The 27,105-nt window shown below is 44.4% G+C and overlaps 1 protein-coding gene across 2 annotated transcripts in view; it reads left to right on the top strand.

The window, feature by feature from the left end:
- The first annotated feature begins 368 nt into the window (after positions 1-368).
- UBE4B (ubiquitination factor E4B) overlaps positions 369-27,105 on the top strand; it is a 122,507-nt gene continuing 95,770 nt past the window's right edge. Inside the window, exon 1 of one of the 2 annotated variants that reach the window (XM_078073805.1) lies at positions 369-1,088. In XM_078073805.1, the coding sequence (XP_077929931.1) occupies positions 1,065-1,088 (24 nt within the window). In that variant the 5' untranslated portion in view covers positions 369-1,064. The remainder of the gene's footprint in view (positions 1,089-27,105) is intronic. The other variant, XM_078073803.1, reaches the window with a different exon arrangement.

Raw genomic sequence — 27,105 nt, 5'->3', positions numbered from 1 at the left:
AAAAAGCAAGCGCCTGGAAACAACGCAGGCGCTGCGCGGTCGCAGCGCAGACCGGCATACCCTCCTCGCCCAGCTTCCCGCCCCTCCAGGCTCTCCCGGGAGCCTACCTGGACGCGCCTGCCGCGCCCGCCACCCCCGGGCCGTCGCCATGGCACCGCGCCGCCCCGCCCCCCGCGCGCCGTCCGCCCGCAGCCCCGCTCGCCCCTCCCCCGCCCGGCGCTGCTGCGGGGGAGGGGGTGGGGCGTGGGGGGAGGAGACGCAGGCGAGAGGAAATCGGCGGCGCGACGCCCGCGGCCCATTGGCTGCCTCGTCCTGGGGCCAGGAGCCCCGCCTCTCTGGCGGGGTCACGTGATCCCTTTCAAAGATGGCCGCCCTGTTGTTTTGATGAATAATACTTGGTGGGGCGAGGGGGTAAGAGTAGGGGTGGAGGGGTAGGAGGATTTACTCTTCCATCCGGAGCACCGCGAGTCCCGTCCTCCCCCTCCCCCCTGCCCGGGCTCCGGCGTGGAGGCGGGGCGTGGCCGGCCTGCTTTGGGAGGGGAGGGGCTTCCCTCTTCAGTGCTGGGCTCTGCCTCGTCGGCTCTGGGGTCGCCTTACCTCGGGGCATCCACTCTGCAGTCGAACAGTTCCCGCCTGGGGCAAAGGGTAGGAAAGAGCAGGATCTGCTGGAGGAAGCGCACCTGCCGCGCCACCACCACGAAGACCCAGCAGGCTCGGGGCACGAGACGAGCTGGAGACCCGAGTCCCTGGTCTGGGTAACCTGGGAAGCAGAGGGCAATAGTGGCGCCTTAAGATAACCCTGTAGAGCAGCAGCAGTGGCGGCCAAAGGAGGCTGCTCGGGGCACAAGCAGCTGTAGGAGTCTCTGGGGCGATTGGAGTGACCGACGCCAAGGCGGTTCAGTGCCTCTCGTGTTCTTATTTTTTAACCTCTGACTATGCAATTCTGAAACCTCCCCCATTCGGGGGACCAGACAGCCCGATAGACACCTTCCATTCTCCTCCCGCCCTGGTCTCAAGAACAGAAGGATCTCTCCCTAACGCCTTTCACCATTAAGAGGAAAGCGATGGAGGAGCTGAGCGCTGACGAGGTGAGGAGGTTGGGGGACACCTTGGGAGATTAGTTGGCAACTCTTTGGCGCTTTGGACAGGGATGGTATTGCGCCAGTGGTGCCTGGCCTTTGGGTTTGGGGAAGGAATGGAGATGACATTTTCCAAGAATAAAATGAGTCCCTGAGAGGGTCTCCAGTTGTATTCTCCTGTATTACTTGCCTTCTTTCTTCGTTCTGAACTCCATTGGCTTCTTTTCGAGTCTTTTAGGGTCTGAAGAAGAGGAAAGCCTACTGAGGCGTTCATTCGTTTCCTCGGGGTGTTTAAGCAAGAAGGGCTAGATTTACATCAAGTTAAATGTGTGTGTGTGTGTGTGTGCGTGCACGCGCGCCTTACTGCAGAGATTTAAAGAATAATTTTGGGTGGAATTAGAATGTATGGGTGTATGTTTTTTAAAAGGCAGTATTTGAAATCCCAAGTATGTGTGGCTGTTGCCTCGAATAAGTTGATTAAACATGCGTTTGTGTTTGGGGGTGGCCTACAGACAGATTCTTTGATATTTAACAAAATATGTATCTTCTCAAAAGCCTAGTGAATTCCAGTTAAATTCTGTAATGTAACAAGTACTAATGACCCCTGGCATACTTCTCTCATTCATCCTTTTTCTAGTTTTAGGCCCTTTCAACTTGTCTTTTGCTGTAGCAGACACTGAACAGGAAGCAAATGGTAGCAAATGACTTTGTAAACTCCCCCTCTTATTATTTCTGAAAGGAGTTTTACAGATCTCTTTCTTGATGTTTTAAAGATTATTTAATAAGGTTGTCATAAAAACAGTGGCAATTGGGGTACAAGGAATTCTCTGTGATTCTACTCACTTTTCCCTTCCTTTTTACAAACGAGGAGCTACCCTTTCAGGACCCCTGCTGGCCTCCCTCTCATCAATCTATCTCCTCATTTCTTTCGCTAGTTCATATAAAACTTCCCTACAGTACTATGAAAGTAGTCATCCATCAGGTTGGCTAAGTACATGCTTCCGTTTCAGCTAGAGTAGTCAGTATATTTACTTAGGGACTAAAATTCTCCAGGGATGGGGCTTGCAAGTGGTGAGTTCAGATGTCAGGTGGGAAGGGAAACAAATAATTTTTGTGGGTTGTGATGCTTGGCTATTTGGAGAGTCAGGATTGCTCATTCTGGGCTACTTTTTTTTCTCAAATACATCAGGAATGTAATCTAACTAAAATTAGAAGAATATTGAACGGTTTCTTTCATTCCGGTAGGAACTCTCGAGAGATGATGCCCTTAAAGGCACTTTGTTTTAGGTAATTTTTAAAAATCTGCTCTCCCTTTCTTAACAGTAACTCTAATGGGTAAATTAAGGCAAAGAGTTTATGTTTTTTAGTAGTCCTTTGTTTCCAGAAATTACTTTTTTTCTTAAGGTTCTCTAAGTTGCTGCTGGTTTAGAGTTTTTACATACTTGGTATTTCACTGAGAAATTGTCAAATAAAGCATAGAGACCATTGGAAGATACTGCATAATCTACACTGCACTTTAACCAGTCTTTGAGGAAGTTGTAACTTTTTTGTGACCATATAGGAACAAATGTAATCGTTGTGGAGGAGATCAGAAAAACATTTTTCAAGGTCAACCGAATATTGAAATAAATGTGAAAAATTAAATTCACTAATGTTAGATCAACATAAAATTACGTTCGACAATTAGGTGACCTGAACGAAGAGGAACAGTTCAGTAACTGGTAATTCGGTCTCAGCAGAACCTAGAACAAATTAATGGGTTTTTTTGTTTTGTTTTGTTTTGTTTTTTTTGAATCCATTTCCTTAATTCTGGGATTAAGTGAACAGTTCTCAACAAAGCCATTTCCAGAGCTTTTGCCTTTGTATTGTTACTTGCTTGGTGGAAACTGTGTCACAGATATGGTAGGTGGTATTCATTTGGTTAGAAAATAAGACATTTTTCTTGCTGAAAATTCAAACATAACATCTCAGTGTGAAAACAGGCAAGACAGTGATCTTTCCATCTAAATTCGGCAATTAGGTAAGGCAGAGTTTTATATTTGAACAAAATGAAAATGTCTGAGAATACAGTCCCTACAAAATAGAGGTTGGTATAACCAGACTTGTAGCTTTAGAAGATTTTAGATTATGGGTCCCTCTCATAGATCACCTGAAATTCTTACACTTTTCTTCTCTTGTGTAGAGTAGTTCTTTTTTTTTTTAAAAGATTTTATTTATTTATTTGACAGAGAGAGACATAGCGAGAAAGGGAACACAAGCAGGGGGAGTGGGAGAGGGAGAAGCAGGCTTCCTGCGGAGCAGGGAGCCTGATGCGGGGCTCGATCCCAGGACCCTGGGATCATGACCTGAGCCGAAGGCAGACGCTTAATGACTGAGCCACCCAGGTGCCCCTAGAGTAGTTCTTTAAGTGCCTTATTGTTTGTTATTTATGTGGCACATTACAGTGAGTTCATTGCTCTATGGAGCAGATCCATGACTAAGTTCATTCTCCTCAGGAACCTACATTCCAAGGCTTCATTATGTACATTACATTCAGTCTGTAGCCTACTCATGTGTTGTTCTTCCTATACCAAAATGATGCTATGAGTAGGGGAGGACAGGTATTTTAAACTGTTTTTCAACTGTGGTGATGAAATTGCATTGAAATGATTTGCTTTTTCCTCTTCTTTCTTTTTTCCTTTTTCTTTCTTTTTTTTTTTGGCTTAATCTTCTTTATGACCTAGTTCATCTTCAAGATGGCTGGCTGGGATAGTTAGGGTGTGGTCAAGGTTTTAGAAGAGTGGTAAGTCTTCCTTCTCAAATGCAGAATATGTGACCTTGCACTTTTTAGCAGTGTTCTCTAAGTGGAAAGGGACCGACATTTATTAACAGCCTTAGAAACCAGCTCCGTGCCAGGCACTTTACAACCATTGTCTCATTAAATACAACAGTGCGATCAAGAAGGTCCTTAAATTTTCCTTGTTTTATAGATGAGGCAACTGAGATTTAGGTTAACTGACTTGTCCATAGTGATCTGGCTTAGAAGTGGCAGAGTTGGAATTCAAACCCGAGGTGCCTGATCTAAAAAACTCTTTTTACTACATTTTATTGCTTAACACCTGACAGTAGATTCACTGCAACTTCCATATACATATCCTACTAACATGCTTGATCTACATAGCTTTTCTGTAGGAGTGTTGTTTCTCATGAATGCATTCATGATATGATGGAGTTTATAGTCTTTTTGGTACTAACCCTTCATCAGGCCTCTCCAAAATTGTTCACTCCACAAACATTTTTTTTTTTTTTAAAGATGCTAGGTATCTCTAGCTATGTGTTAGTTAGGTTAGGAGAAAGTCCTTTTTCTTAAAGAAATTGTAATTTAACTGGGCGGTGGGGGTAGAGATAGATACAGGTAGGAGGTCCAACAATTTCAATCCAGGGCTAAGTGCTGTTGTGGAGGGATGCACAAGACATTAAGAAAAACAAGAAGGGACCCCTGGTGGGGCAGTGCTGTAGTGAAGACTTTCAAGAAAAAGTGATGCTGAATGCTGAGCAGTAGTTGCCAGGCGACAGGCTCTTGGAAGTGGCTGTGAGACTGGGGAGCCCAGGAAAAAGCAAGAATGAGGGCCCAGAGGCAGGATTTTGCTAGGGGAGTGGCTGCAGGTAGGCAGGCACCAGATCTTGGAGGGTCTCAGAAGTACTTAGGAGTTTGAACTTCGTCAGTTAAGACTGTAAGAAGCCTTTGAGGAATGTGAAGGGGTTAGAAAGATGACCGGCAAGGTGTAAAAGTGAGTTGGAAGACGGTGGCTGCAGGCTGGGAGACAGATTAGGAGGCTCGTGTTGCTCTCCAGCAGCGAGGCAGTGGAGTCGAAGGAAGGCATTGGTGGTGGGGATGGAGGAGGGCAGACACCAGAAATATTGAGGATCTAAGTTAACCCACTTCTAATGATCAGATTGATGTAAAGGAGGCGGGGGTGGGAGAGGAGAGAAAAAGATGATTCCTTGGTTTCTAGCTTGAGAGAAGGAGGATGAGGAATTCCAGACAAGGAACAAGCAGATTTTTGGATCATTGAAAGATGAGCCAACATAGAGACCCCCACCTCTGGCCTTTCTACTCCGACCTCTCCATCTCTTTGACCTTTTCTTTCTTTGTACCAAGCCTCAGAACCTAAGCTCACTCTTTTCCCAGTAGGTAATTGCTGCCACACTATAACTAGGATTCTTTCTCAAGCCTGGTAGGGAAGTGGGATGTAGCCTCCCACTTCGTTCTTCACCCTTTCTGTTCACCTTAGTCAAGAGACAGAGAACGATTATGATATCAGCTAACATTTATTGAGCATTTAATATGTGCTAAGCATTTAACTTGCTCAGCAAGGTTGGTAATATCACCCCATTTTACAGATAAGAAAGTTGAGGCTGGTAGAAATTAACTAACTTGCTAAAAGACACACAACTGGGAAGTGGCAGAGTCTGGATTCTAATCCAGAGTTTGATTTCAGAGTTCTTTTTTTTTTTTTTTTTTAAGATTTTATTTATTTATTTGTGGGCGCCTGGGTGGCTCAGTCATTAAGCGTCTGCCTTTGGCTCAGGTCATGGTCCCAGGGCCTGGGATCGAGCCCCACATCGGGCTCCTTGATCCGCGGGAAGCCTGCTTCTCCCTCTCCCACTCCCCCCACTTGTGTTCCCTCTCTCACTGTGTGTCTGTCTGTCAGATAAATAAATAAAATCTTTTTTTTTTAAGATTTTATTTATTTATTTGAAAGAGAGCAAGAGCAAGAGGGATCACAGAGGGAGAGGGAGGAGCAGACTCTCCGCTGAGCAAGGAGCCCGATGTGGGGCTCTGTCCCAGGACCCTGAGATCATGACCTGAGCTGAAGGCAGATGCTTAATCGACTGAGCCACTCAGACACCTCTGATTCCAGAGTTCTTAATCCCTTTACTAAACTACCTGAAAACAGAAATAATCTAAGCAAGTTTGTGATGTTTATAGTATTTTAATTGTTCCTTTTGAGATGGGCAGTGGAAGCCCCAGTTATTGCTAAGAGTGGAGCTCATCAAATAGCCCCCTATTCTTGTAGGGGAAGAAGACAGAAAGACTTGTGACGAGAGGCCCTTGGGTCTCCAGGCCTTTGCTTGGTGCAGAGTGCATTTGCTCACTAAGTGCTTAGGGTACGTCTAGGTGGACGTGTCCTCCCATAAGCAGCTCATTGAACTGTATTTACTGTTTACTTGCTGTGGGTCAGATACCACAGGAAGCTGCTTGCATGGAGCTTCATTCCAGTGGGAGGAAACATGATAAACAAACATGTACCCTTAGAATGTCATGTGGTGATAAGACTACCAAGAAAAACCAAATCAGCAAAAGGGGTGGGAGAGTAATGGGGACATGGAGTGTGTACAGTTTTGGAGGTGGCTTTTTTTTTTTTTTAAAGATTTTATTTATATATTTGAGAGAGAGAGAGAGGGAGCTCGAGCGGGGGGAGGGGCAGAGGGAGAGAGAGAATCCCTAGCAGACTCCATGCTGAGTGTGGAACCCAACACGGGGCTCCATCCCAGGATGAGATCGTGACCTGAGCCGAAATCAAGAGTCAGATGCTTAACCGACTGAGCCATCCAGGTGCCCCAGGAGGTGGCTTATGAATAGAAATTTTAGGGATAATAGGGAGCCATCTGGGGGGAAAAGTGTTCCCAGGTACAAGGAACAGCAGGAAACAGGGGCGTGTCCTTGGTCGGCTCCAGGAACAGCAAGGAGGACAATGTGGTTGGAGCCTGCTGAGCAAGGGCACAGGAGCAGAAGTCAGTCATTCTGTCGGCAGAAATTTGAGTTCTTATAACTGGGGTTCAGTCAGTTGTGAGATGCCCTTCCCCACCCCTTTTTTTTCTTCACATTTTAACATCTATTACATTGGGATGCTTGTTATAATGGTATCATCACTATTGGCCAGGTGGCAGGTCTGACACACTTGTCACTTCCTGTTTATGTGCACACCTGGTTTTACCTGTTTATATTATTGCCCCTTCAATTGAGTGCCATGGGTGTTAAATTTAGTTGCCATTTTAAATGCCTTCCCCCAAACCACGCTTTGATCAGCAGTAATTAAAAGCAAATGTTACTTTGTATGCAGAGAGGAATGGCAAGAGCAGTGGGGTGTCAGTATGATATTAGTAAAGAAAATGTTTGTTGTTGGAGGAATGACCACGATTCCGTATTTTATTGCAAAGCACCAACGAAGTGCATCAGGGAGCTTTAGAAAGGCAGCAGCCTGTAAATTTATGAAGCTGTGCCACATTTTGCAATTGAACGTATAGTTAGAAGGATTGCCTTTCATACCTAGGCAATGCAGCTAAAGGTCACAGACACTTCACGTTCCTCAGAAAGAAATCTCAAAGCAACGGGAGGCTGGTGTAACCGTTTACAACTCTGTCCTGGTCTGTTGTTCAGCCATTTTGTTGTGGTTTAATGGGCAGTATTTTTTTCCTTGGCAGTGCAAAAAATAATAGTGCAGCTTATAATCACTGACATCTTAAATTTGGTGAAATATAATATATGTCCAGTCTTGTTCTAGACCATGAGGATATACCAATGAAAAGTATAGGCAGAAACCCTGCCTTCATGGGGCTTAAATTCTGATTTATGTTTTTTTTTACTTTATTTATTTAAATTTTTTAAACGAATCCCTATGTCCAATGCGGGGCTCGAACTCATGACCCCAAGATCAAGAGTCTCATGCTCCACCGATGGGGCTAGCCAGGTGCCCCATTCTTATTTATGTTTTAAAAGAATTATATGCTGTGAAGTGCATAGACAAAAGGGGAAAGAGTGAAAGCAGAAAGGAGGCCGTCACAGGAGTCCCAGGACAGGGTTAGTGTGAAGAAGTAACAAAGGGTCAGAGAGTGATTGGTCAGATAGGGGCGGGAGACCCTAGCACCGGGTAATGGGATGGACGTGGCGTGTGAAAGAGTGGAGTCGAGAATAGCCGTGTGAGTCGGCATATCACTGGGCGGACCTTTGTAACAGAGACCTGCAGTTGCAGCTGCTTACGCCAGATCGAGGTTTATTTCTCTCCAAATAGGAGGCTGGGGCTGCTGAGGCCGCTCTGTGTTCAATAGGGGGCCAGGTGCCTTCTGTCGCCTTGTACCAACTTGCCTGACATATGGCTTCCATCTTTTGGTCTGTACATGTCTGCATTCTAGCAGGAGGGAAGAGAGGAGAGGGGAAGGAGAAATCATACTCCTTCTGTCGAATGGCACAACTTGGAAGCCTCGTGATCACTTCTGCTCACCTCCCATTGGCTAATGAAAAATATAGGCAGAACCTAAGGCACGTGGCCACAGCTTCTTGCCGAGAAGCTGAGAAGTATGGGTTCTACTGGGTAGCCAAATGTTCACCTAAAAATTCTCTTTTGTTAGAGGGGGAGGACAGTCTAGGCCTTTCTTTCCAGACCCTTCTTCCCAAATCTAGAACACACTGTGCACCTTTCCAAAAGAGACAGCCTTCAGTCAATTTCAGAGCCCAGAATCTCTGGCTGATTGATATACAGTCTAGGAACCTTTAGATTGAGATACAAGATGTCATGCGCGTGTGTCCCCACCTTATGTACTGTGATTGAGTAGGACAGAATAATGGAAATAGAACTCTAGTTTGGGAAAGGGAAAAATGGGGAGTATAGACCCCTCACTGGTCCTTAGCCATTATTAGCTCCTGCCAGGCCATGTTGTGGGGACTTCCTGCCTTGGCAGGAGTTCGACTGCTCATTTAGCAGCCCTTGGTCTGCTCTCTTGGAGGAACTCCCTTGTCCCTTGCCCTTTGTGGTGGTTTTTCAGTATCTGTTTTCCTCTGGGAATAGGTCATTGGAGAATATCCCCTTCCGGGCGATGAACAGTTTCTCCAGCTTCTTTCCTGCTGGATATTGAAGGAGTTGGCTTTATCAACCCTATTTAGCCTCCGAATTACCAGATTCTGAGGAGTTTAGACTGTAGGCTGTGGACATGCCTTAGGCAGACCTATATTCCCTTTTATCTCTGCATGCAAATTGGCAGGTTGTAGCTTGAATCTGTCTCCTTTTCATGGGACTTCTTGCTTAAAAAGTGGCAAGAAGCCAGTAAGCACCCAAATTCTGAATTGTTCAACCAGTTCCCCTAGAATTACAGGCCATGTTGGCATGCAGGCAGTTATTGAAGATGTCATGGGTTTTACCATATATTTTGTTGTGGTCTAACAAGGGTTACCAACCTTCTGTCCTGCAGTATCTGTGCCCATGCTGACCCCAAGCCATTGCCACATAATTGTAGTCTATTTAGGTTGATTACTTCCAGATTCAAAATTCTGTGCATTGGTTAAGATATTGGTTCGTTTGTTGGAGCCTAGCAATCCAAAACAATAATGGCTTAAACAAGGTAGAAGCTTATTTTTCTTTCAAATAAACATCTGAGTAGGTGGTTGGGAGCTGGTTCAGTAATTTCATGATTCCTAGGGATCCAGACTCATTTTGTTTTGTGCCCTATCATCCTCGGTGTGAGGCATCTAGCTCGTAGTCCAATATGGCGGCTCCAGCACCTACTCGCACATCTGCATTCCAGTACTTAGGGACTAAATTAGGGGAGGGGAGGGCATGTTCTTATCCCTTAAGGACATGATCAGAAAGTGTCACACATCATTGCTTACACCTTCTTGGCCTTCTTGGTGGCTGAATATATAATGAGGAGGCAACTAGCAATCTCTACCGCAGTCATATCAAGAGTTTTAGCCTACACAGCTTGAAGAATGGAGTTGTCATATACTGAAATGAGGAATACTGAAAGAAGATTAGAGGAAGAAACTAAGTTATGTTTCGATCATATTATGACTATATTGCTTAGCAATTATCCACATGGAGATGTTAAGTCAGTTGTTGATATATGTTGGGTTTGCAGCTCAAGAAGGAGGTTGGGGTTGAGATACCAGTCAGGATGTGTCAGTATATTTAAAACCATGAGAATGGGGACATCTGGGTGGCAGAGTCAGTTAAGCTTCTGACTTGGTTTTGGCTCAGGTCATGATCTCAGGGTTGTGACATTGAGCCCTGTGTTGGGCTCTGCGCTCAGTGCAGAGTCTGCTTGGGATTCTCTCTCCCTCTCCTTCTACCCCTGGTGCTTGTGCTCTCTCTCTCAGATACATAAATAAATCTTTAAAAAAAAATAAAATCATGAGAATGGACAGATTACATAGGGAGTGAGCGTAAATAGAGAAGAGAGGAAGTGAGAGGATTGAGCCTTGAGCCTCTTCAGCAGTTAAAAGGTGGGGAGGAGATAAAGAGGACCCAGAAAAGGACTGATAAGGGACAGCCACTGAGGTAGGAGGAAGGTCAAGAGATCATGGAGTCCTGCCATCCAGGAGAAGAAAGTGTTTCATGCCAGAGGGGAGTGTTCAACTCTGTTTAATGTCAGTAAAATAAGTTAGGGAAGGACTAGGCCTTGACGATAGGGTTGGGCAATGTGGAGGTTGTTGGCGACTTTGACAAGGCCAGTTTCACTGCTGGCCAGAATTGGTTCAAGAGAGAATGGGAGGAGGGAATAGACAGCTCAGGAGTGAGGCGTAGGCTCCAGGGATAGGCCGAGGAGCCCTCTGAAAATGGTAGAAGAATGGGTTTAAGAAGTGGGGAGAAGATCCTTGGTGAGCATATCTTTTACAATTTAACTTTTACCATTCTCTATCATAATCATCAATGCCTTTCTTCATTCAGTAAATATTTATTCAGTGTTTACTCTGCTCCTTTCTTTCCCTGAAGTAGGAAGTAAAGGCATAGAGGTAGATTTTGTATATTGTTCCTAGCAAGGTGTTTTGGGCCTGAAGAGTGGCACATACACATTTTGAACTGTAATCAGAGGAACACTAGATCATATTATAGTTAATTTTTAAAACCTTTAATAAAAAAAAAATAGAGTGGCAAATATGTAGATGGTAAATATTACTAATTCTGTTTGTTTACTTTCAACGAGTATAGGTAGGATATTTACTCTCTGCTAGGTACTGAGGGATACACATAGAGAGATACTGTCTCGAATATGAATAAGGCCTGGTCTTTTCCTTCAGGAACTCATGCTCCAGTGGGGAGACAAGAACACAGGCAGCTAGAGTTCAGGTGCTACCCTAGATATTTAAGTAAAGGGAGTGCTGTTGAGGGAGCACTTCATGCTGACTGTTTCCTCCAGGAGGATCGAGTCAGTCCTTAAAGATGGTCGGAGTTTTGACATTGAGAAAAAACTGTGGTGAGGATAAATGTTTCAGTTATTTCTTACTCTGGGCAAACTCAGTTAACATTCATTCTTTTGAAATTGGTTGTAGAAATTATGAGAACCACTGAGGAAAAATAGGAGATGGTGAAAAAATCTGATAGGGGTAGGTATTTGCCGATCTGAAAGGTTTTATGATGTATCAGGCACAGCCAGATATGTCACCCCAAACTCTCTAAACCACTAAGATTTGGCGGAAGCTGAAGGAGGAGTTGCTGGGGGAGAAGTAGAGAAAACAGCAAAGGTGTTTGATTAAAATTGCTTCTCCTGTCCTGATGCCAGTCACACTGCCTTGGAATTGCCTGTGTGCGTGCTGTGCCGACTGGTGCCGCACAGGCTCCTGACTGTCCTCATTCACTGTTTCTTATCCAGCTCTTAGCACAGGGCTTGGCACAAAGTGGCCCATAGTAAATATTTGTTGAGGGGCTCCTGGGTGGCTCAGTAGGTTAAGCGTCTGACTTCAGCTCAGGTCAGGATCTCAGGACCTTGGGATCTAAGCCCTGCATTGGGCTCCCCGCTCAGCAGGGAGTCTGCTTCTCCCTCTGCCCCTCCCCTGCTTATGCTCTCTCTCAAATAAATAAAATCTTTAAAAAGAAAATATTTGTTGAATGCATGAATTGAATACAAGGCGTCTCTTTGTGAGTCCCAATTCTTGTGTTGGAGGGTTCTTTTTTCTTTTTTTAAGATTTATTTATTTATTTTGAGAGAGAGAGAGAGAGAGAGAGAGCACGAGCTGGAGCTGGAGAGGCAGAGGGAGAGGGAAAGGGAATCCCAAGCAGTGCAGGGAGCTCGGCTTGGGGCCCGATCTCACAACCCTGAGATCATGACCTGAGCCAAAACCAAGAGTTGGATGCTTAACTGACTGAGCGACCCAGGTGTCGTAATTGTTTTTTGTTGGTAGTACATTAAGTTGCATTAGTTAGGTAAAGGTAGGCACTTGAAAGAAACCTTATTGTCAGAATTGTAATTCAGAGTCAGATAAACGTGAGTTTTAAGTGAACCAACCAATTGGAGGACCCTGAGCAAAGTACTTTCTGAGCCTCAGTTTCTTCAACTTGTAAAAGTTATGAATATCTATCTCATGGCATTGTTCTTCAGAATAATTGCAGTGGTATGTAAATTGTCTAGCACAGTGCCCTGGCAGAGTAGATTCCTGGGACATATTAGTTCTCTTTTCTGGAGTAAGATGGAATTGTACAAAATAAGAATTTTAGTGGCTGCCCATACAGTATCTAAAAAACTCCATGCATGCACAGCACACCTTGGAGATACTGCAGGTTTAATTCACAATAAAGCAAATATCAGAATAAAGTGAGTCAAACTAATTTTTTTGGTTTCCCAGTGCATATAAAAGTTATGTTTACACTACACTGGGGGCACCTGCGTGGCTCAGTCGGTTGAGTGTCTGCCTTCGGCTCAGGTCCTGATCCCAGGGTCCTGGGATCGAGCCCCGCATCGGGCTCCTGGCTCAGCGGAGAGCCTGCTTCTCCCTCTGCCTCAGCACCTCCCCCTGCTCATGCTCTCTCTCTGTATCTCTCTGTCTCAAATGAATAAATTTAAAAAATCTTAAAAAAAAAAATACACTACACACTGGAGTCTGTTAAGTGTGCAATAGCATTAAAGTATATATATATATTTAAAAAGTATGTATATATGTATATAAATATAGCATAAAAATGTACATGCCTTAATTTAAAAATACTTCATTGTTAAAACATGCAAACCATCGTTTGAGCTTTTAGTGAGTCATAATCCCTGATCACAGATCACCATAACACTTATGATAATAATGAACAAGTTTGAAATATTGCAGGATTACCAAGATGTGACACAGAGACACAAAGTGAGCAAATGCTGTTGGAAAAATGGCACCGGTAGACTTGCTCGAAGCACGGTTGCCACAGATGCTCAATTTTTAAAAACATAATATCTGCAAAGTGCAGTAAAGCAGGGTGCAATGAAACGAGGTATGCCTATAATAATGCCAGGAGTGTAGAGGGCCGTATCTTACTGGTTACGGTAGCGAACAGGCCCTGGCTTGTGTGAAAGGTTGGGTTGGAATTTTCTCCCTCTATCCCTTAATCTTCCTGAAGTCTCTTCTCACCCAGTATTAAGCCGTACAGTTATCACTCGTCAGGCCTTCTCCCCCGCTTTTTCTAAAATCGGGAGTGATCTGGTGGCCTGAAGGAACCTAGGGGGTAAAAGTGGAGCCAGGAGGTTTGAAAGAGGGGGAGCCGGGCAGACAGGACCTGAGGAGTCCCGGAAGCAACTTTCCATATCAGACCTAAAAAATAATACCCGAAGTGACCCAGTCTACCCAAACCAGAGGACTGACTTGGTCTTCTGAAGGGCCTGCCGGTCCTGCAGTGCCGGGAAGGGAGGGGAAATCTCTGAATTGGAGGTCGTTGTGTTAACTGCTCACCAGCTGCTCTATCTTCAGCATCTTGTCCAGTTCTTGGAAGACAATAGTCAGGCTGGGAAGAGAGGTATCTTTTGGGGCCTAGTATTAAGAAGGGCTGGGCCTTGACTTAATTAGCTTTCTAATTAAACATTGTGGAATGTATTTAGTGCACAATGTTTCTTTGTTCCCTGTCAGTGTTTGGTATAAATTCTAGATGTGTACTAGTGTCGTAATTTAATTAGTTCAATTTTCTGACTAGATGAAGTAGTACTTTGCTTTTATGGGCCTTTTGGGGAGCTGAGCTCCTAGGACTTCCAGGCAGAGCATAGTGAGCACCTGTCACCTGCCAGGCATTCTTCTAGAATCATATCAGGTCAGGGTCTTTTGTTAGACTGTGTCTATACTTGTCACCAGGGCTGGCGTTATGGGCATGTGACCTGCAGTCAGATGGTTTCATGCACGCGTGATTCAGTGCTCTGCTGTTGCTGTCTTGTAACTCTTAATAAATTTTGAGCAAGAGGCCCTGCATTTTCATTTGGTGCCAGGCCCCGCCAGTTCTGTAGCCCGTCCTGCTTTGTCTCTGACTTTCTGGCTGGTGGATAAATGTCTGGGAAGAGTTTGACCAGATCCCAAGATTATAGAAAACCATGTGAAAACTCACCAAAGAGAGATGTTCATGTTCTTATGGAGAAAATGTTAGTATGTGTCTAACTATAATGCCATGTCATTAATAGAGTTTCTTGAAATTTTTAACGATTTTCTACTTCTACGTGATATGAAATCTTTGGATAACTTATTTCACTTCATCCAATGGATTCACTTTTTTAAAAATTAGGGTTTTTGACATAGAGGCATTTACTTCTGTATTATCTTTTTCATGTTGTACATCTTATCTCTCCAATCTCAGTAGGACCTCTTTTGTATTTTACCCAGTATAGTATGTATCTTGGTCATGCTTTTACAGTATAAACACTTTCTTTTTTCCTGAAATATGGATTGTTGTATTTAAAGCTATAACTCATGTGGGGCACCTGGCTGGCTCAGTCGGAAGAGCGTGCACCTCTTGGTCTCAGGGTCATGAGTTCAAGCCCCACATTGGGTATGGAGCCTACTTAAAAAAAAAAGAAAAAAGAAAAAAACCTGCAACTCATGTTGGTTTTAACATTTAAAAAATTTTAAATTAAAAAATGTCCTTCAAAGACTGGTTTTTTAAAGTATTAGTATTTCTCTGTAAATATTTATCTGTGCTGGCCAGTCAGGTATTAGGACTGACCAAAAATAATCATGTATAAGTGACTAATTTTCAAAAGTAATAAAGTACATTTAATATTAGAGCTGGAAAATTCTGTAAATACGGATGTCCTAGTGGGAAAAACTCATTTCTGAGAAAGAAATGAAAATTGATGGAAAATTTAAAAATGTCTAGCAACCTTTATAATCTACTCAGTAGAACTTTCTGTGTATGATTTGATTTACTCATAAAATTGTCATGTGTAGGGTATTGAAAGATATGAACAACCAGAAAAAAGCAGACAATAGGCAAGATGAAGGGAAAAAATGCTAAAAGTTAAAAAAAAAAATATCCAACCACTTTTTCAGTATTGTATATAGATCTGCCAGAGGAATTTACACGTTGGTTTTGGCAGTTAATTATTCTGTGGGCCAGTTAAAAAAAATTATAGCCCTGTTGCACTTTGAACACCAGTTATGTGAAGTAGATGTTTAGATTGTCGTTTTTGGTGTTTTGCTTTCGGATGCTAAAGCACATATACATTTGTGTTTGATGAATATTAATGAATGAATGAACCTTTTACTTTTACATTAGTTAATCTTTTACTTATGATAGGTACAGACCAGATACCATTTCTGTGGAGTTTCATCAAAAGAAGTGCCACAGTTTTGGGGCACCTGGGTGGCTCAGTCGTTGGGCTTCTGCCTTCGGCTTGGGTCATGATCCTGGAGTACCGGGATCAAGCCCCCGCATCAGGCTCCCTGCTCAGCAGGAAGCCTGCTTCTCCCTCTCCCACTCCCCCTGCTTGTGTTCCCTCTCTTGCTGTCTCTCTCTCTGTCAAATAAATAAATAAAATCTTTAAAAAAAAAAAATCCACATTTTTTTCCCCTCAAAGACAGTTTGGGGCAGATGAGGTGGTCATCTACTCTGGTTTGTTCATTTTTACTTTGTTCAGATGTCCTCACTCTCAAAAAGGTTTGGTGATTTATGGCCTAGGGAAATGTGAATCAAGCAGTCTTTTTCCTTGAGATGTTATGATTAGAATGGCTTGTGAGTGGGAGAACTTTAGTGAATGCCAAGTGGGAGAAATGCTTGTGGAAGTGTCCCCGTTGGACACCTCTTCATCCTTTTTTATGTTTTGCCTATAGTAAGCCCATTCACCCATCATGGAATGAGAAGGTTATGTGAAAATGTGGCCATTTCTGATTTTATTTACTTATGTAAAAAATTAAAAAAAAAACCCATCTTTTTAAAGATTATTTTTTAAAGATTAGAAAGAGAGAGAGAGTGTGTGCAGTTGCAGAGGAAAGGGGCAGAGGGAGAGGGAGAAGCAGACTCCCCGCCGAGCAGGGAGCCCTATGTGGGGCTTGATCCCAGGACCCTGGGATCATGACCTGAGCCAAGGGCAGCCACTTAACCTACTGAGCCACCCAGGTGCCCCTAAAAGAATCTTTTTTAAATAGGCTCCACACCCAATATAGGGCTTGGACTTATGACCCTGAGATCAAGAGGACTGAGCCAGCCAGGCACACCGCCATTCTGATTTTTAGAAGGGAGAAGGGCCTGTTGGCATTGGTGGAGTGATGATGCATAACCTGCAGGAGGAAGTTAACATTAACAGTTCACATTAGGAAGGAAACGTGTATTCACACCAAGAACTTGATGGGCACATAGTGCCCAGAGGAGTATTTTCCCTCCCTGAGAGAGCACACTATACACTGTTGTCTAGATCTGCTAGAATATTGGCTTTGAGTATTCAGACTGAGTGGGATTGTAGAGCTTTGGTAGTGATCAGAGGAAATGTGTGAACCCTCCTGCAGAAGAATGTACCCTTGGGTCTCAGCAATAATTAGTTTGTGAGTCAATTTAAGATACTTTTCATGTACCTGGGTTTTAAAAAATTCTTTAAAAATGTTGAATGCTGGGGCGCCTGGGTGGCTCAGTCGTTAAGCGTCTGCCTTCGGTCAGGTCATGATCCCAGGGTCCTGGGATCGAGCCCCACATCGGGCTCCCTGCTCGGCGGGGAGCCTGCTTCTCCCTCTCCCACTCCCCCTGCTTGTGTTCCCTCTCTCGCTGTGTCTCTGTCAAATAAATAAATAAAATCTTTAAAAAAAAAAAAAATGTTTAATGCTGTCAATTTCAATTGGTCCCTTTTAAGTGACCAGAATCCATTTTATGGAATAGTGTCAGAAGTAGCTGCTACTTGGTCTTGTCATCTTGTCTGCTTAACCAATTGGGGTCAAAGATGAGAATGGGGCCCACATCATCTCTTTCTATCACTTGGGATATTTTTGGTGAGGACATAAAATTGTAGTTGCAAGAATCATTTTTTCAAAAACCAGATGTAATTAAAAAGCATCTCAGCATGCTTCTCTGCTGTATAATGTTGGCGGACTTAGGCTCCTGGTCCTAGTAGTTTCTCTTGCTGCCAGTTTCACAGTCAGTTAACAGATCTGATGCTAATTTTTAGTAGCTGTGCTACATATTCATATTGTTGCGGTGAGACAGAGCCCTGAGCCCAAGGAAAACAGTGTCTGGGCCTAAAAGAAAGATGGAAAAGAGCAAAAGGATGGAGAAAACTTGTGGGCTGAAGTTATGAAAAAAAGTAATACCTTTATTGTGTGTCGGGTAGACACTTGTCATTTGTTCAACAAATATTTACTGTGGGCTGTCTGCTTTAGGCATTGTTTCAGTTAGTGGGGAGATGGTAGTGAATATAGTACATCAAGTGTCTGCCCTCTTGGAGCTTACATTGTGTTTGGGGGAGACAGGCTGTAGACTGGTAAAAATTCAGGTAGTATGTTACATTATTTTTATCTCTGATGACTCTTGCTAGGTAAGTGATATTTATGTCATCACCTTCTTCTAAATGGGGAAACCAAGGCTCAGAGAGATAACACAGCTAGAAAGGGGTACAGCTGGGACTGTGACCAGAGCTGGCCCCCTGAGCTGGCCCCCTGAGCTGGCCCCCGGAGTCGTGTAGAAGACTTTGTGAAGATAGGGCCACCCAGCAACAATTCACTCATCCGCTGCTTGGCCCCTTGTCTCACTTTCAAGTGGAATGCTTTTTAAAAAAGATTGCTCTGGGGCGCCTGGGTGGCTCAGTTGGTTAAGCGACTGCCTTCGGCTCAGGTCGTGATCCTGGAGTCCCGGGATCGAGTCCCACATCGGGCTCCCTGCTCAGCAGGGAGTCTGCTTCTCCCTCTGACCCTCCTCCTTCTCATGCTCTCTGTCTCTCATTCTCTCTCTCGCAAATAAATAAAAATCTTAAAAAAATAAAAAAATAAAAAAGATTGCTCTAATGGCAAATGTTGATGAAGAGTCTAGAATAAATCTTTATTCTTATAAGCTATTTATTATTCTAATTTGAACTAACAATAGTAATACTTTCAGTGTAACAGGTGACTCAAGAAAGTACCTTTGGTAATTAGGCAGGTTATGCCTTTGGTTCGTAGCCCTTGCCAGCCGGCAGAGCGTGGTTAGGCCTACTTAATGTTTTCCACGTTATTGATCAGGCAGAAATTATTGGTGTGGGCAGTTGTTGCAGTTTATAAAACTCCTTGTGATGAAAAAAATAGAATCACTGGATTACATCAGAGAATTGTAAGGGCCACAGCCTTTTTTGCTCTGTAAGGAAATACAGTTCACAGTCTGTTTCTGATGACAGGAGGACCATTTCTTTGGTTCTATTGCAGCCAGGGCAGTAGGAGTTCAAAAGATGACAAGTTTGAAAGTTGTGTGGTTTGCTAGTAAGTGCTAGAACTTGGCCTTTGTAAGAATTTTGTACTTTATTTTTGAGAGATTATTCAACTAGAATAGGACTTGTGGAGGAAGTAAGGTAACTTGCCTTGTCTGCTTTCCTTTCTCAGGGAAGGGAAGCATGGCCGGCAACTGAGGGCATGGGGGTAGAGAGAGGCGCAGGAGTACGGGGAGGATTGTCAGATGGATGTAGGGTGACCGTAAAATGGTCACATCCAAACTAGGACTCTTCTGAGAGGGAGAATTAGACAGGAGCCCCCGGAGTCCCCCTGCCCTCTGTGACACTTTGGGGCTGGTGGGAAGCATTTGGGTAAAAGCACTAGTTGCTTTATAAAGGTTTTGATTTGGGGGGTCAGTTCTGGACATGGTCATAATATCTTTTGGAGAAGAAATCAGCCTCTTGGTAACTTCGAGTCAGCGTTGTTTGAGCTGGGTGAGTAATCTGGGAAGGAAGGCAGATGATTGGAAAACCAAGGTTGCAGAGGTGACAGTGCTCCTGTGTTCTCTTCCCACTGTGCCCTGGTGTGTCCCGTGGCAATTCTCAGCTGACTGGGGGCCTTGGTCCTTCATTTGTCAGCGTGGGCAAGGGGGTCGGGGATGTTAGATTCATGCGTGTCAACACTGATGGTGGTTACACGATAACAACCAGTAGCCTGTTCCTCTCTCCTGATGTCTCCCTTTTCATGCTAGCAGAGGCCGGGTTAGACTGCTCTGCATTCTACAATGAAATGTAGAGGCAAAAATAAAAAGGAAAATAGGAAGCAGAAGGTAAAAAGAAAATCTCTGTTTAGAATCACACTTTCCAAGGATACTATTTTTTTTTTCTCTAGGTTAGGATTTATTTTTTTCCAAGCTAAATCTTCTTCTTCTTCTTCTTCTTCTTCTTTTTTTTTTTTTTTTAAGATTTTATTTATTTATTTATTTGACAGAGAGAGAGAGAGAGAGTGCACACAAACAGGGGGAGTGGCAGGCAGAGGCAGAGGGAGAAACAGGCTCCCTGCAGAGCAAGGAGCCCGATGTGGAACTCGACCTCAGGACCCCTGGATCATGACCTGAGCCAAAGGCAGTCGCTTAACCAACTGAGCCACCCAGGCACCCCCAAGCTAAATCTTCTAATGCTATTTCTTTCTCTTAGAATCATAGATTTTTAGAACTTGAAAATATTTTAGAAATCTTCATAGCCTACATTCTTCACTCAAATTGATTTTTTTTATTATAAATTCAGTAGCATGGATTCACTGAGTTCTGTGTGATTCTTTATAAGAATATTTCCAAATCAAGAATTAAGGCAAGAGCAAGAATTACCCGTAATCCTGTTATCCAGAGGTAATCATTGTTAATTTTTTGGCCTATTATTTTTTGGCGTTCCATTATTTTCTCTGTGTGTTGTTAAAAAACAAAATTCAGTGGAGTAAGTTTAAAGATCAGGTTGGCTTTATGCAGTGAATCATGAATCGGGCAGCATCCCATCTAGCAAATGGAAAGGAGTTCCCAAGAGCCAAACGAAATGGCAGACTTTTATGGGCAGAAGGGGTTTAGGAACAAGGAAAGAGTAGAGCACCTCATCTTTCTGTGGGGGCCAGAAAGGGTCTGTCAGGCAGATCACCTCCCTAGTGCTGTCAGGAAATTCCACGTTTACTGGTTTAAGATTATGCTCCCAGGAGAGGTTGAAACTGCTGTTAGGTGAGGTGTTGAGTCTTGGTTTGCTGATATGGGGCTTAGCACAAGTGACTCCATTATGGGCCCGTTGTCTCTCTTTTTTAACTGTGTATATTTGATGTACTCTACTGTTCCTTACTCCTATATCTCTGCTCTTCCTGAAGCCCTCCCTCCCTGAGCATGACAAGCTCGCCCTCTTTTAAGACTCAGCTGCCTTGTTACGTTCCCCTGGAACCTTTCCCTCAACACCCCACATTCCTGCAGGCCCCCACTCTGGTTTGGCTTCACTTCTGCTCTTACCATATTGCATTAGAGCAATCTGCCTTTGTGTCTGTTTCCCCTACTAGATTGACAGCACAGAATAAGTCACATTCATTTTTAATTTCCAAAGCCCATTTATTTCTGCCTGAAACATTGGGGCTTGGCTAAAGTTTGTGGAATCAATGAATAAATCATTTGAATCATATCATATCGTATGCAGTTTTATATATTGCATTTTAACTTAACATCGAATTATAAGCATTTCCTTGCATCCTTACAAATTAAAACACCAATTTTAATGGCTACAGGTTTTTCCATCATTAGGTATACTGGTTAAGTTTTCCCCAAATGTAGGAAATTCGGGTAGTTGTCAGTTTTTTTTTTCTTTTTTTTTTTAAGATTTTATTTGGGGCACCTGGGTGGCTCAGTTGGTTAAGTGGCTGCCTTTGGCTCAGGTCATGATCCCAGGGTCCTGGGATCAAGCACCGCATCGGGCTCCCTGCTCAGCAGGCAGTTTGCTTCTCTCTCTCCCTCTGCCCCTGAGCAAGAGAGAGAGCATGAGCGGTGGGGGGTGGGGGGATGCAGAGGAAGAGGGAGAAGCAGGTTCCCCGCTGAGCAGGGAGCCCTATGTGGGCCTCAGTCCCATGACCCTGGGATCATTACCTGAGCTGAAGGCAGTTGCTTAACCAACTTAACCACCCAGGCGCCCCAGTTTTTTCCTTTTTAATATATATTTTTAAAAATGTTATTTATTTAGTTTTGAACTTTTTTAAAAAATTATTTTTATTTTTATTTATTTAAGTAAACTCTACGCCCAATGTGGAACTCAAACTCACCACTCTGAGATCAAGAGTCACTTGCTCAACCAGCTGAGCTAATCAGGAACCCCTCTTTTTAAATATCATATCTGATTTTGTGATGAAGCTTTGTATATGAATCTTTGAATTTCTTTTTTTAAGATTATTTATTATTAGAGAGAGAAAGCGCACGTGCGCGAGAGCGTGCGCTGTGGGGAGGGGCAGAGGGAGAGGGAGAGAATCTCAAGCAGACTCCCTGCTGAGCGTGGAGCCCGACATGGGGCTCCATCCCATGACCCTGAGATCATGACCTGAGCCAAAACCAAGAGTCAGATGCTCAGCCGATGGAGCCACCCAGGTGCCTCTGATTTTCTGATAATTTCCCTAAGATTTCTGGAAGCAGAATTACTGGATCAGAGGGTATGATCATCTTTAAGGACTTTTCCAGAATGTAGCCAGATCGCTTTCTAGAAGAGGGGTAGGGCTACTACCTCAGTGTCAGGAGGGTGGGTAGTGTTTTGGAGGACTAGTATTTTTGACGTCACCTCTTTGTGATCCGGCGTCATTTTCTGAAGATGCAGTGGTGCCGGCCTAGTGCCGCACCTGTGGTGGGGCTCCGTCCGAGTCTCGGTTAGGATTAGGGTAAGAAATAGGCTGTGAGGAGATGTGAAGAAAAATAATTGGAAGGAAAATGTAGTGTCAGTGGGCTACTTTTCTTTGTATGTTAATTATATTACAGAACGACTGACTTTGATCTCGTCACTTGTTTTCTTTTTCTTTTTTTTAAACCATTTACTGATCTTTTCTAATCCAACACTTATGACAAATTACCTTTTTTCCTGGCCTATTCTTGAAAAACGTGGTTTTTTTTTTTTTTTTTTTTGGCATACCAGAAATGATAATAATGATAGCAATAATAGCTAATGTGTCCAGCACTTAGGATGTGCTAAACACTTTACATGGGCGATACTATTTGACCCTATGAAGTGAGGTTATGGTCAGTGTTTTCATTTTATATGTGCACAAGGAAAGTGATACTCAGTCACTTGCCCAGGTCACCCAGCCATTGCTGGTGGTCGGGTGAGCCCTCCCTACCTGCCTGACATCCAGAAAACAGGGGTCTTGCTAGAGCAAGAAGGAGTCTTTTTTTTTTTAAAAGATTTTATTTATTCATTTGACAGAGAGAGAGATAGTGAGAGCAGGAACACAAGTGGGGGAGTGGGAGAGGGAGAAGCAGGCAGCAGAGAAGCGAAGTAGGGAGCCCGATGCGGGGCTCGATCCCAGGACCCTGGGATCATGACCTGAGCCGAAGGCAGACACTTAATGACTGAGCCACCCAGGCGCTCCAGCAAGGAGTCTTAAGCAGCCAGAGTTACCTAGGAAGACCCGAGATACATGTCTTTGCCCTTCCACTGCCCTCCAGGCTGTTCTACTCCCCTCCAGAAATATTACAAGTACCCACCTCCCCCAGCCCCCGACTTTGCTGAGGGGACAGCCCCTTCACATTCCCTGCAGGTTACATTGTCTTCTGCTTTTCAAAAGAAATCATAGTAGTCAGGCACTTGTTGCCTATTCCTTTTATCTCCCTCCTTCATTCCCACTGACTTCTTTCCATTTTCAGGGCATGAAGTCTGCCTCTTCCTAATAAAAATAATAATTGTGGTAGTGGTGGAGAGGAGGTATTTATGGGTGCCACCCCCTGTTCTAAGTGCTGGATTTTTATCTCTGCTGTGTAGGGCAGCGTCTTCATCGGTGTTCGTTCTGTCCCATCTTGCCCTGTGCCTGGCTTTCTTGGTAATCATTCAAACTTCTGCCTTCCTTCTCTACTCCTTTTGATTCAGAAGCTCTCCAGTTCACTCCGGTTGTAAAAACAGCAAGATGCCACCTTTGGTCCTGCCCTCCCCTCTAGCTGTCGCTTTATCCCTGTCCTCCCCTTTCACAGACCAGACCCTTACAAGAGTGGATCTCCCCCCCCCCTCATTTTCCAGTGCCCTCCCTCCTTGTGCTCTTTTGGACGCTTCCCCCTTCATCACTGCATCCACACTGCTCTTGCTACGATTGCCAGATCCCGGGCACTTCTCAGAACATGTCCTTTAACCTCTCTTCAGCTTTTGACCTTGGCGATCACGGTTTTTGGCAAGTATCTTCTGGATGCCATGGGTGTATGGCTTTCTTACTTTCCTGTCTCCATCGCAGACTGCTCTTTCCTGATACACCCTAAATGATGTTTCTCAGGACTCTATTCTTGGTCCTCCTTTCGTTTCCTACCTTCCAGGCGCATTTGTTGAATGAATGAATGACTAGCCTGTTTGGGGGCATTCGTTTTATTTATTCCCCAGGTACTGTGGTCCATGCTGAGTTCTGAAGTGCTCAGGAGATAGCAAAGTTCTGCCCTCTTGGTACCTGTAGTTATCTGCCAGTACATACTGTACTAAGTAGATACTGTGTACTCCCTCAAATGCCCTCGATGGTCCTATCCCCTGCTTGAGTTGTGCACCCAGATCTCCAGCTTCCCCAGCTTCTCAACCTGCGGCGCTCATACACGTGGCTCTGCTTGGGGGCGTCCCTGGAAAGCCACTAAACCTCACCGTGGCTCAGTGCTTATCGGGAGTAATGTTGGGCGCATGTTTTTACAGCGGATTGAATGAAGGCTCTGCAGCCCATGCATGCCCTGAGAGAGTAGTTTTTATTTATTTATTTTTAATTTAATTTAAGATTTTATTTATTTATCTGACAGAGAGAGAGCGAGAGTAGGGACACAATCAGGGGGAGTGGGAGAGGGAGAAGCAGGCTTCCCGCCGAGCAGGGATCCCTGATCCCAGGGTCCTGGGATCATGACCTGAGCCGAAGGCAGCCGCTTAACAACTGAGCCACCCAGGAGCCCAAGAGAGTAGTTTTTAATCTTTTTTAGAAAGGGACCTCTTTGGGCGCCTGGGTGGCTCAGTTGGTTAAGCGACTGGCTTCGGCTCAGGTCATGATCCTGGAGTCCCTGGATCGAGTCCCGCATCGGGCTCCCTGCTCAGCAAGGAGCCTGCTTCTCCCTCTGACCCTCCCCCCTCTCACGTGCTCTCTCTCTCTCATTCTCTCTGTCTCAAATAAATAAATAAAATCTTTAAAAAAAAAAAAAAAAAGAAAGGGACCTCTTTGAAAAGCTTATGAAAACCGGAGGCCCTCCTGACCCTCCGGTTTTGAACCTGCCCTTGGTACTCTACCTTAAATCAGGCCACACCAGCAAAGGTGATGTGTGGATCTCCTCATTGGGCCCCCTCTAAAATTGCTTTTTCTGAATTGTACTGTGGCATTAAGCCTCTGCAGATACTGATACGTGGTTTGTGTTGTCAGTCACACATTATGTTGTTACACATGTGTAATGTGTACGAACCTCACTTCTGGCGTAGTCTTATCTTTTGTGTTCTCATTTTACTTCTGTCCTAATATCCTTATCTATTTGATTTTAAGTTAAATTAAAAATATTCTTATGTGTTGTTAATCCCTTTGAATCTAGTCGCTAGAACAAGGAAATGGAAACCATTTCCATCCATCCATACATACGTACATCCATCCATCCATACATATGTACATCCATCCATACGTACATACGTACATACGTACATCCATACATCCATACCTTACCGTGTCAGCTACCTGCCGGGCATTCTGTTTGGGTGTTCTTACGGGCATCTCACCCCAGAGTGTAGTCAGAACTCACCTTCTCTTCTCAAAATCTCCTTCTACAGCCTCAATTTTAGGGAGTGGTACCAACCACTTAGGCCTGAAATCTAGACTCCATCCTTCCTCACATCTCACTTGCAAATAATGATCAAGTTCTGTTGAGTGAACACATGAAATATCCCTGGAACTGTCCCTTCCACAGTCCCCATCACCCAGGCTTGCTTTGTCCCGCCCCAGTCCATTCTCCACATAGTAGATAGAGTGATTCGTTTTCAAAGACAAATCTGACCCAGTTATTCCCCTGCTTAAATCCTTCAAAATCTCTTCCTCACCTTCATGAAAAGGTTCAGTTAGGATGGTATTCAGACCGCACCATGAGCTTGTCTCAGCCTGCCTTGTCATGGCCGTACACGCTCATCCTTAAACAACTCAGAATTCCCTAAAACACTGTGTTCTCATAAAACCTCCCAGCTTTTGACAGTGCTCCTCTGTCCCTTCACCTGACTAACTCCTCCGACCTGTCCTGAAGAAGAAACTCCAGTCAGGTGACGTGTATGCGTAGCATATGAGTTTGTATGTTGCTCGATTTTCTTTCTTTTTTTTTTTTTTTTAAAGATTTTATTTATTTATTTGACAGAGAGAGACACAGCGAGAGAGGGAATACAAGCAGGGGGAGTGGGAGAGGGAGAAGCAGGCTTCCCGTGGAGCAGGGAGCCCGATGCGGGGCTCGATCCCAGGACCCTGGGATCATGACCTGAGCCAAAGGCAGACGCTTAAAGACTGAGCCACCCAGGCGCCCCTTGTTGCTCGATTTTCAAAATCACTGCCTAGGATGATTTGTCATGACATTAATATATAGTCGGTATAAGTGAATTTGAATCCTGAAAACCCACTAGTGAGAAAAGGGAGGTGATACTGTGTGCACAGATTCCTGAGAGTACCTCTGGGGAGTTGAAGTAGTTATACACATACAGTAAGTAACAGAACGGCTAATCGAGCTGAGGCAGAAACTGAGATTTATTTTAAGGATGCAGGGGTCTTCTTTCTGAACCCAAGGACAGAAAGATGGCTGGGTCACAGGAAGAGACCGGAACCCAGAATCCAGATGCTGCCTTTGCCTTGGGTTTCTGCTTCGTGATACTCACGCCTTGTGCACACTGCCCATTACCTTCCTCGTCCTCACTTAGCAGCCCCGGAGACCCAGCTTCGTGCCTACTCTGTGCAGCTAAGCCCAGCTGGAAGAAACACAAGCCGTGTTGGCGGATCTAATTTTTCCCTCAACTTTTTGCTCCGGGAATTTTCAAATCTGCAGAAAGGTTGATTGAGCCACCTAGATGCATCGGTGTTTGGTGTTGCCTTCTTGCACGTTCACTTTAGCTCTCTCTGTACGTGTGTATACACATGTGCGTACATACACACGCGTGTGCATGCATACATGCGTACGTAATACACATACCTGTTGGTTTGGGCTGAGCTGTTTGAAAGCGTGGAGAACCATAAAGCAAAGATGGGAAATAGGAGGTGGAAAGGGAAGGCCTCCCTGGGGGGGTAGCATTTGAGCCAAGAGCTAAGGAGGGGATGCTGGGCAGTTATCCTGGGGAGCAGTGTCCCCGGGGAGACAGAGGTAACAGTACCATAAGTGACCCCTAACATCACGTATGTGGTGAATTAAAAAGAGAGTCTATTGTACCGGACTGTGTTCTTTTCAGATATTCACTGCCCCTTCCTGGGGGGAGGGTCTCTTTCTCCTCCGCCCTGCTGGCTGTAGGTGTGGCCGTGTGACTTGTCGGAGCCAATGAAATGTGAGCAGAAATGAACGGGTCCCTTCTGGCCAGTACAGCCTGTGCCTGGTGGAGGCTCCTTTGTCATCCTGGCTGTCGGAGCGAGGATGATCTTGAGCAGAGCTGCACTTCCACCTGAATGTTTTCAGGGTTTACAGGCAGAGCAGGAAATAATGATGGTTTCATTTTCTTCTTCAGAAATTGTGGGAAA

Source organism: Halichoerus grypus, chromosome 5 (genome assembly GCF_964656455.1).
Source record: "Halichoerus grypus chromosome 5, mHalGry1.hap1.1, whole genome shotgun sequence".
Taxonomy (NCBI): domain Eukaryota; kingdom Metazoa; phylum Chordata; class Mammalia; order Carnivora; family Phocidae; genus Halichoerus; species Halichoerus grypus.
Note: the sequence above shows the minus strand (reverse complement) of the source record. Positions and strands in the feature narration are given on the sequence as shown.